The sequence below is a fragment of the Monodelphis domestica genome, chromosome 6, assembly GCF_027887165.1.
Source record: "Monodelphis domestica isolate mMonDom1 chromosome 6, mMonDom1.pri, whole genome shotgun sequence".
Classification (NCBI taxonomy): domain Eukaryota; kingdom Metazoa; phylum Chordata; class Mammalia; order Didelphimorphia; family Didelphidae; genus Monodelphis; species Monodelphis domestica.
The window spans coordinates 303616464-303626467 of record NC_077232.1 but is presented as its reverse complement, the minus strand read 5'-3'; the positions used below and the strand labels follow the sequence as shown (position 1 = coordinate 303626467).

The 10004-nt window shown below is 37.3% G+C and overlaps 1 protein-coding gene across 3 annotated transcripts in view; it reads right to left on the bottom strand.

The window, feature by feature from the left end:
* Positions 1 to 566: 566 nt before the first annotated feature.
* The window catches only part of BLTP1 (bridge-like lipid transfer protein family member 1), a 219349-nt gene continuing 209911 nt past the window's right edge, over positions 567 to 10004 (bottom strand). For 2 of the 3 annotated variants that reach the window (XM_056803506.1, XM_056803507.1), the window contains 6 exons: positions 6778 to 6976; positions 5834 to 5893; positions 3986 to 4212; positions 3399 to 3599; positions 3070 to 3200; positions 567 to 720 (listed from right to left, as the gene is read on the bottom strand). In XM_056803506.1, coding sequence (XP_056659484.1) covers positions 582 to 720; positions 3070 to 3200; positions 3399 to 3599; positions 3986 to 4212; positions 5834 to 5893; positions 6778 to 6976 — 957 coding nt within the window. In that variant the 3' untranslated portion in view covers positions 567 to 581. The remainder of the gene's footprint in view (positions 721 to 3069; positions 3201 to 3398; positions 3600 to 3985; positions 4213 to 5833; positions 5894 to 6777; positions 6977 to 10004) is intronic. The other variant, XM_056803508.1, reaches the window with a different exon arrangement.

The following is a 10004-nucleotide window of genomic DNA, read 5'->3' as shown; positions in this document are numbered from 1 at the left end:
AGAGAACATGCCCACTTGCAGCTGAGACACTGCCCAGTTCTTAGAATAACCTCAAGCTGCTCCCTGGCACAGAACTATCTTTTGAACCCAAATGATTTCTTATATATGAATCTTGAAACATTTACATCTCCGATGAATCAAAATTGTGGGTGGCTCAAAGGACAATGGAGAGAGAGAATGTAGATGCGAACTTATCAAGAAATACCCTAAGGGTCATCACTGGAGAACTGTATCTTTAGAAGATCAAGTGAGCAGCTAATGCATTGGGAAGAAAGGACAACAGAGATAAGGCTGTACATCTTATTGGTGTCCTTGCAATGTCAGAAAAGAGCCTAGAGAAAGGATTCCACCATGCTGAGCACATCTTGGAAGAAAACAGAGGATAAAGCCAATGGTGAGAATATCACCTGGATGAGATAATGGTACCAAGGTATGGTAGAAGCATTTCATCTGTTTCAGGGACAGAAAAATCTGCTTTATCAGAACCATGAATTACATCATTTATAAAGTACCTACTTATAGAACCAGAAAAATCACGTCCATGAAGAAATTTAAAAGTTAAGGATATTGTATGATTTTTTTCAACATTTACTCACCCGCATGCTGGATCTTCGCAACTTTTTACGGACATCTCTACGAATATCATTCACTGCAACAGACTCTAACTGTTGGTATCGCTGAATTTCTTGATTTATGGTACCTTCACTTGCACCTAATTTTCTGGAAGAAACACCAGCAATAAATATTTTAAATACTAGTAAAGCACTCATAAAGGGAGGTGATGCTTTCCACATCCTCCTTTTCATAAGTTTTTAGCAAATTAAAGTGACATGGAGTTTTCTGCATGGTCTTTAATTTGCAGGGCAGTCACTCTATTTCTAAGTGCTTAAAAATGAATGGCACTATCATGTGCATAGCGTACATTTTTTTATATTCTCTCTGTTCTTGAAAGACTGGAGTCCCAAGTTAGGATATCATTTAATAGGTATTAGAAGCAAAGAAATTATGCTCCTTTTTTATAATACATTCTTGGACAACTGTTTTCACAAGGTTTCAGAATTTTAGCTATCAAGAAAACTTGGATATTGTGAAGTGTATAATTTGTACTTAACAAATCTAAATGATAGTAGTAATGGGAACTATGTATTATAAAAGTATGCATCTGTAAAAAGGGAAAGACTTAGAGTAAGGAAAGTCCCATGTTCAAATCTTGCTTCACTTAAGTTAGTTAACCTCTGTGTATTTAATTTTCTTCATTTATAAAATGAGAATAATAGCACCTAACTCCCAGGGATATTGGTTTTTATACACACACATGTGTATATGTATTTTATACTCACACATATTTGTGTGTGTATAAACATACAAACATAATAGGGTTTTTAAAATTTTCTAAAGGGTTACATAACTGCTAATCATTAAGACAGAAGAAAGAATTGTAAATTGAGGGAATGCCCATTAGTTAGGTAATGGCTGAACAGGTTGTGGCATATTATGATGGAAAGTTCTTGTGTTATAAGAAATCATGGAGGGGGGGGGGGGGAGAGAAGGAGAATCAGTGGGCAGCTCCATGGCTTAGTGGATTGAGAGTCAGGCCCAGAGCCTGGATGTCTGGGATTCAAATCTTGCCTCAGACACTTCCTAGTTGTGTGACACTGAGCAAGTCACTTTAACCTCCACTAGCCCTTATCATTCCTCTGCCTTGTATTCAATATGCAGTACTGATTCTAAGACAGAATGTAAAGGTTAAACAAACAATCAATCAGGGAGATGGCTTCAGAAAAACCTGGGAAGATGTATATGAACTGATGCAAGATGAAGTAAGTAGAACCAGAACATCATACCCAGTAACAGCAAGATTATATAATGATCAATGTGAAAGATTTAGTGCCTCTGATCAAGAAGCTGATCCAAGACAATGCCAAAGGAATCATGATGAAAAATCCTACTCACCTCCAGAACAAGAATTAATAGAATCTGATATAGATCAAACCATATTTTTTAATCTTTATTTTTCTTCTTTCTGGGGGGGCCTGTTTTTTCTTTTGTAATATGGCTAATGTGGCAATGTTTTGTATGACTTCACATGCATAATCTATATCAAATTGCCTGCCTTCCCAAGAAGGGGGAAAGGAAGAGAAAGGGAGAGAATTTGGAACTCAACATATTAAAAAAAAAAGTTAAAATTATTTTATGGGTAATTTAAGAAATATCTAATGAAATAAATAAAACTATAGGTTTCACAGAGAAACTGCTCCACCTTGGCTGAGGCTTGGCTTTATTTTGATGATAACTCATGATAACACATCTACTTGGCACACAGTTTCATTCTCAACATACATGTTTCCATAGAACCTAACAACATAAGTGAAGCCTAAGGAGATAGTCAACAAAACATTGTGGCTAAGTGCAGGGTCAGAGGGTAGAATCAACATGACTCAGATATAGGTTGGGGAATTCAGAGCACAGATTTGGCAGAAGTTTTTATGCCTAGAAAAGAAGATCCTATCTAAGTGGGTATATAAGAATCCTTAAGTTTAATTTTGTAAGCGGGATCTCCTGGTAATATTCTGGGGGGGAGGGGGGGAAATAGAGTGGGACATTTGTATTAACCCTGCAAGCTTGTTGCTCTCATCTATTTTTCCTGGGCCTAAGAAAGAATGATAATCATAGCAATTGCAATTCCAATAATAAGGGATGTTAATAAGGAAAGTCACTTAGAGGGGTTTCAGTGGGTGTTTCCATCCTTCCTGGGGGTTGCTTTGCAGTCCCTGGTTTCTATGTGTGACCGTGTCAAACAGCATGGTCTTTGATGGCTCCTGGCAGAAGGTAATATCTTCAACTAAGTAATTTAGTGGAAGTGTAAAAAAAATCTGGGTTCTACTTCCTACCTCTGAATTTACTAGTAGTGTTATTTTGGGCAAATCTCTTAACCTCTTGTGGTCTTCACTGGTTTCTTCATTTGTAAAACAACATGCAAATTGTGTGTCTAAAGTGTCAGAGAGTCTAAAATTCTACTCTTACCAGAATGGAAGAATAAACTAAACTATTCCAACCACTCATACGTACTTGAGATCATCGATGACTTTAGCCTGTTCATTCAATTCTCTAATATCCACAATGCGTTTCATGATTTTCCTCCCTCTCAGTTCTCCAAGTTGGGTAGCAGACACTCCTTGCCTTCGATAATCTACAACTTCCTGTAAAATCAAATGCATGTTTGTGAATGCCTTGTCCGTGCTCAGATGCAAGAGTTTATCTAGACTAACACGAAATTAACACCTCAAATCAAAAGAGCATGCTAGAATCAGGGGAATCTGCTGAGGAAGGTGATTAGAGATTCATCCGTGATTGACTTCCCATTATGTTCACTCAGACTCTCTTTAGTTACTACCTACATTTCCCCATGAGTGAGCCCTGCATGCTTTCAAATGTGTCTGGTTGTACTGAGGGGCAGCACACATCTCTGATCCAAACAGATATTCTGCAGGAACAGAAGAACGCTGATTTTGGGGTGTCAGTCCCAGCAGGTGATTTACAAGTCGCTGCCCAAAGGTAAGCTTGTTGATATCTCCACATATTGAACTTCCATCTGAACTCTAAATAATAAATAGCAAAATTAGTTTTTCTTTCTTTCCTAAGAACAGAAGCAATTTCATGGCACAACAGTAATCATCCTAAAACTCGTTTAAAAAAATATCAGAACAAAAACAAATAATGATTTTTTTTCTCTTCCTAATGAATCCTCATGATTTGACCCTGTGGATGTGACTGGTTTTCCCCTTGGATATTAGGGCACCAAAGACCAAAAGGCCTCAGGAAACGGAGACACCAAATAAAATGAGCAGATGGATTAAACACCCCTGGAGACTACCACCTTAATGGCATCGGGTATGTTACAGACAAAGACACGGAGCCAGCACTCTCCTTGGCACAATGTAAAGCCAGTGTCTGAGATATCCCAGCATTGCATGAGGCAACTTACAGCATGCACAGTGGGTGACATTGTATCTGTTTCATCTTCATCTGACAGATCTGCAATATTCACTGAGCTGAGGTCAGCAATGTCATCAACATCCTCCTCTCCTGTCAGGGTGGTCAGCGTGTTTCCCAGAGCATTCAGCCTCTTCCCAATGTTAGGATCCATGTGGACATCAATTCCACACATTTTCCACAATACATTGAGTGTCCAGGTGCCAGCACTACTACTTTCTGAGAGGGATGAGAGATGCGGTTTTTAGATTGGATCAACACAAATATAAATAATAGGGTGAACTAAAAAAATACATGATAATTATATGTGCCACAGTTGAGTTTACTGATCGTGTCAACAATGCATTACATTCTGTGTTGTCTTTAAAAATTAAACATACCAATATGGATTCTGAAAGGTTAATCATAGTCCCTAGCTCACAGAGTTGTGAGGATCAAATGTTACTATGTGAAGGTAATTCTTGAAAAAAAAATAACAACTACCAACAGTGACTTGAAAAAAATATTCAACACTGGTAGTGGTCACAAAATTGTAAATTAAAAACATATATATACTGCCACAGGTCCGGTCCATCAAACTGGCTATGATATTGAGAAGACTATAAAAGTCAATGTGAGCAATCTTGGGGAGAAACTGACACACTACTAAACTACTGGTGGAGTTGTGAATTTTTGGAAAGCAATATGGAATTAGACAATAAGTTATAAAAATGCTTAGACCTTTGATTTAGTGATTCCATTGTAAGTTTTCCATTTAAGAACATTTTTGAAAGGAATAAAGGCCTCTCTGCACATGAATGTTTCTAGCACCATGATTTGTAATGACAAAATGTAAACTGAGGGCCCAATAATTCAGATGGTTGAATAAATTATGATAATATGAATGTAATGGAATATTACATAATAAGACAGGATGAATGTAATAAAAGGAGTTATATATGAAGCAGAAGTGAGAGGAAGAAATCAGAACCAAAGGAACCATATGACAACAATTATAAAATGAAGACAACTGAGCAGCAAAATAAACAAATTATTGTGTATATATGGAATTTTGGGTCAGCTAAGTAATTTAGTGGATAGAGTATCAGGCTTGGAGATAGGAAGATTCCTCTTCCTAAGTTCAAATCTGGTTTCAGCTATGTGACCCTGAGCAAGTCATTTAACCCTGTTTGCTTCAGTTTCCTCATGTGTAAAATGAGCTGTAGAAGGAAATGGCAAAAGCCTCCAGTATCTCTGCCAAGAAAACCCCAAAGGAGGTCACAAAGAATCATAATTGAATGAACACAATAAGTATATATGTATTTACATAATACACATGCATGTATGTATTATGTATGTGTGTTCAGATTACTTCCCAATCTCTGAACATGCTTTGTGCATTCTTATATCCACCTTTCTTCAGTTATTTCTCTCTACTTAGAAGAGTCTTTCTTCTACTCTTTCTTCTCCATGCCTACCTCTTTCCATAAAACAATCTTAATTATTCTTTGGAACATGGCTCAAACACCATCTCTTCCATGATTTTCTCTGCTCTAAACTCCTTCTAAACTTTATAGTTAGGATTCATCTGTTTGTGTCCTAGCTCTCTTATTTGATTGTATGTTTTCTGAGAACGGGATATGTCTTATTCATTTTTTCCTTCACCTAAAGGTGACACAGAACTTGACTACCATCTCATTAAGTTTTACTTTAGGAATAAAAATCTGGAAAGATATTCCTATTATCAAAAAGAATAGTTAGGTTCAAAAAATCATCAACAATATGATTTTAGCTAAAGAAGCATGAAGATGAGATAAAGACAAAATTCCACAAATTTTAATAAAAAAAGATATAACCTTACCAGCTGCAGCCTGCCCAGTAGTTCTTGAGCAGACCTCATAGGTACCATCTGGTACTACACCTGAGAATTAGAAAAACAAAATTGTATTACAGAAGCCTTTATAATACCAAGATTAACTTTGTGGATAAGGATTTTGCTTAGACTCTCACTAGAAAGACTCTTGTCTAAATATAAACCAAAGTACTAAGAATAATACTGATGCTGATGATAACTAATACTTATATGGTGTTACAAGTTTGCAAAGTGCTTTACAAGTCTGATCTCATTTGCTGCTTACAACAGTCCCAAAAAGTTGGTGTCTTTGACCTCATACCAATCCTTTCACCTTTTTGGATTTCATTTTCTCAAGTGTAAAAATGAAGATGTTTAGATGACTGCTATGGTCTCCTTCAACTCTTAGAAAATTCTGATTTAAGGAATTCAATTTCCATTCATTCCTCATCCCGGAAAATATTGTGGAAATGGAAAAATCCATCCAAGTCACACTTAAAACAATACCACATTTCAATTGCAAATTGGAACAGTCTGGGTTCACACCAAAAATAGAATGAAATAGTGCAATAGATGATTTGAGTCAATATGTCTGCTCCCTGCTGGAACTGAAGGTTGCTAATTCATCACATTCATTATTTTTTCAACTGCTGTATGATAATCCAGGAAGAAGGATGAATACTGTCCTTAGACTGGAATACAGGGCTCTCTCTCTTACAATTTTTCCTGATTTAATCTGCATTTTAATAGCTTTAAAAAATTCTCCACACCCAATATGGTCAAAAGAGAATGTTTTTTTTTCCTTTCAAACGTTTTATTTGGTCATTTTCAAACATTATTCATTGGAAACATTATTTATTTATTTTTTATTTTATTTTTCAAAAGAGAATGTTAATGTGTGTTCTGTATCTGCACGACCTCCCAGTTTCTATGTGAGAGATTCATTTTCTTACAGGCATTCATGACAAGATCCCCACGAATTTCTGGTTTCCAGTCGTCCCAAGTTGTCTCAAAGCCATCAGCGAAGCGGATGCAGAAATTTTTGAAGTGACCTTTACTAACGAGAGATTCAGAAGAGCAGGCAGTGATGAGAGTACTTTCAATGGTCAATACCAAAGCAGAGCCAGTATCAAGGTCACCAGTATGATTCGACTACAAAATAAGGAAGATACAAAAAACAAAAGAAATGTAACTTAGAAGTTTGGCCCTGGGATAGAATCAAGATGGAAGTGTAGAGGCAGTGAAAGTTCAGACCTCTGAAAACCTTTCCTTACCAATTAAAAATTAAATGCTCCTATGGGACTGAAAACCAAACCTAACAATAGGACAGAGCTAAGGAACCCTGCTGCTGGACTCAACTTAAAAGGTACACCCCCCAAAAGTCTGAATTCGAGAACACTCGGATTTAAGGCGAAGGAAGAAGGAAGGTCCCAGGACCCTTCCCCCACCTAGAGCGCTGAGCTTCTAGTGGTGGCTGGAACCTATGGACGGGCAAGGATGCTAATCTGGAGGAAGTACCTTGTGGGCAAAGCTATGTATGAATTATAAATTTTTCTATGCCCTGATTAGTTTTTAAATTCCTAACAAACAGGAATGTCTACATTCCTTGTTAATGATTAAGTGTTGAGGAAGATGGCCTATGATAGACATATGCTAGCAAGTGACAAATAAGAAACAACTGACAGACCCCCGGGATGTCCTAAGTCAAGCCTAAGCTATCATTGGTACATGTGAGATGCAGGAAGTGATGTAAAAAAAAAAGTCTATATATTTGCGCCACTTCCTCTTGCCGTTCGCTCTTTGGTGGCGGAAGTGTTGAGCTCGGCGTCTCTCAGAGACATGGGGTTCAACTAATGGTGTGGCTCATGCCAGTATTTTGGAATCTTGGCGTGAGCTCTCTGAGAGTTTAGGCTGATTCCTTTTATTCCTTTACCTTTCCTAAAACACTATCCTCTTAGGAAGCCCCTCATCTCGGAGGAGGCCTCAGGGCTGGAAGCTGAGCTAGATTAAATCTTGGAGGAGGCCTTGTGGCTGAGGTCTCTGAACTCCCCTGGGCTCCGGCGAGGCCGGAAAAATCTTATACCCTTTTCCCTCTCTCTTTTTCTTAATTCCTTCCCTCTATATTAATTAAACCATCATAAAATTCCCAAACTGATTTGAGTATTTTTGTTGGGATTTGAATTAATCCCTGGCAAGCATAAGTATAATATATTAGTCAAAACACTCTAAATTTACCCCTTACATGTGCCAGGTTCAGAGCTTCAAACATAGGCGGTGGGGAAGCAGTTGGAGAAGAAGTGCAGAGCTGGCAGCGTAGTCCTAGAAGCAGAGACACTCTGAAACACAGAGATATTGTCCTCCTCCTTCCCCAGGTTTTGGCCTTAGGGCACATCCAGCTCTGCAAGTTCAACTCAGCTGGGCTTAATCTCATCAAGCCTTAAAAGGGCAAGGAAGCTCAAGCTCTAATACCCCTCTCCCACAGACTGCTCTGAGAGATTGGCTGACAGCTCCAAGCTCTAGAAATGCCCCAAACCACAGATCCAGCACATAATGAGAGGAGCAAGAGTGCAGGCAATTACAAGGGGAAAAGAAGGGGAAAATATGAGCAAACAACATAAAAAGAATAAAAGAAATTACAATTGACAGCTTCTATCTAGGCAAAGAACAAAGAGCAAATATAAAAGAAAGGATGAAGGAACACCAAACAAAAACACAGAAACTCCAGAGAACTGGACAAAGGCTTTGAAGAACTCAAAATACAATTCAAAACACATTTAAGAGAGGCTGAATACAACTGGAAAAAGAATTTAAAAAGCAAAATAAGTCATCTGGAAACATTCTTGAAAGCCAAAATTAATCAGCTTGAAAATGAGGCAAAGGAGATGAAAGAGGAGGCAAAGAAAATCGAAGATAAGGCAAAAAAGATGAAAGATGACCTCCAAAGAAAATCAGACCAGAACGAGAAGGATGACCAAAAGCCAGGGATGAAATCTTGTCTTTAAAAACCAGAATATAACAATTAGAAGCAAGCAACTTCACAAGGTAGGAAAAAACTATAAAACAAAATCAAAAGAATGAAAAAATTGAGGAAAATCTGAAACACCTCATTCACAAAACAGAAGATTTAGAAAATCGTTCCAGGAGAGACAACTTAAGAATCAATGGCCTACCAGAAGACCATGACAAAAGGAAAAGCCTGGACAGCATCCTACAGGAAATTATCCAAGAAAACTGCTCTGACATTCTAGAACAAGAGGGAAAAGTGGAGATTGAAAGAATACACAGATCACCTCCTGTACCTAATCGCAAATGACAACACCAAGTTATAGCCAAATTCAAGAACTATCAGACCAAGTTAAAAATATTACTAGCTGCTAAGAAGGATTCATTCAGATACCATGGAACTACAGTGAGGATAACACAGGATCTAGCTGCATCTACATTGAAGGACTAAAAGGCATGGAATATGATATTCCAGAAAGCAAGGTCTACAACCAAGAATCAACTACCCAACAAAACTGACTATATTCTTACAGGGAAAGTATGGTCATTTAACAAAATAGAAAAATTCCAAGCATTTAAGAAAAGACCAGATCTGAACAGAAAATCTGATGCCCAAACACAGAACTCAAAGGAATCATCCAAAGGTAATTAAGGGGGGAAAAAAGAAAAACAAATAAAAAAACAAACAAAAAACCCATGTTTTAAAGATAACCAATAAGTTAAAATGCTATGTATCCCTATAAGAAATGAGGACACTGGTAACTTAAAAATTATTATTATCACCTGGGTAGTTAGAAGAATTATACTTAGAGGGAAGAGTGATAAACTATACAGGATGAAATGCCAAGACATGAATAAATATATAGAGATATAGATAGAGATATAGATATATGTATGTATAAATATATATATTATATATATACACACACAACTAGAGTTAAAAAAAGAGGCAATACTAAGAGAAATGGGAAAAGAAAAAAAATGGGGTGAATTTATATGTTACAAAGAAGCTCATGTCGAGAGGAAGGGAGAACATCAATACACTAGAAGGGTAAAGAGGTTGGAGATAGGAAATACTCAACTCTTATGTGCATTGAAATTGACTCAGAGAGGGAAGAATACTCCAATAAATTGGGGCAGGGAATTGATTTGTGCCCTATAGGGAAGTAGAAGGGTA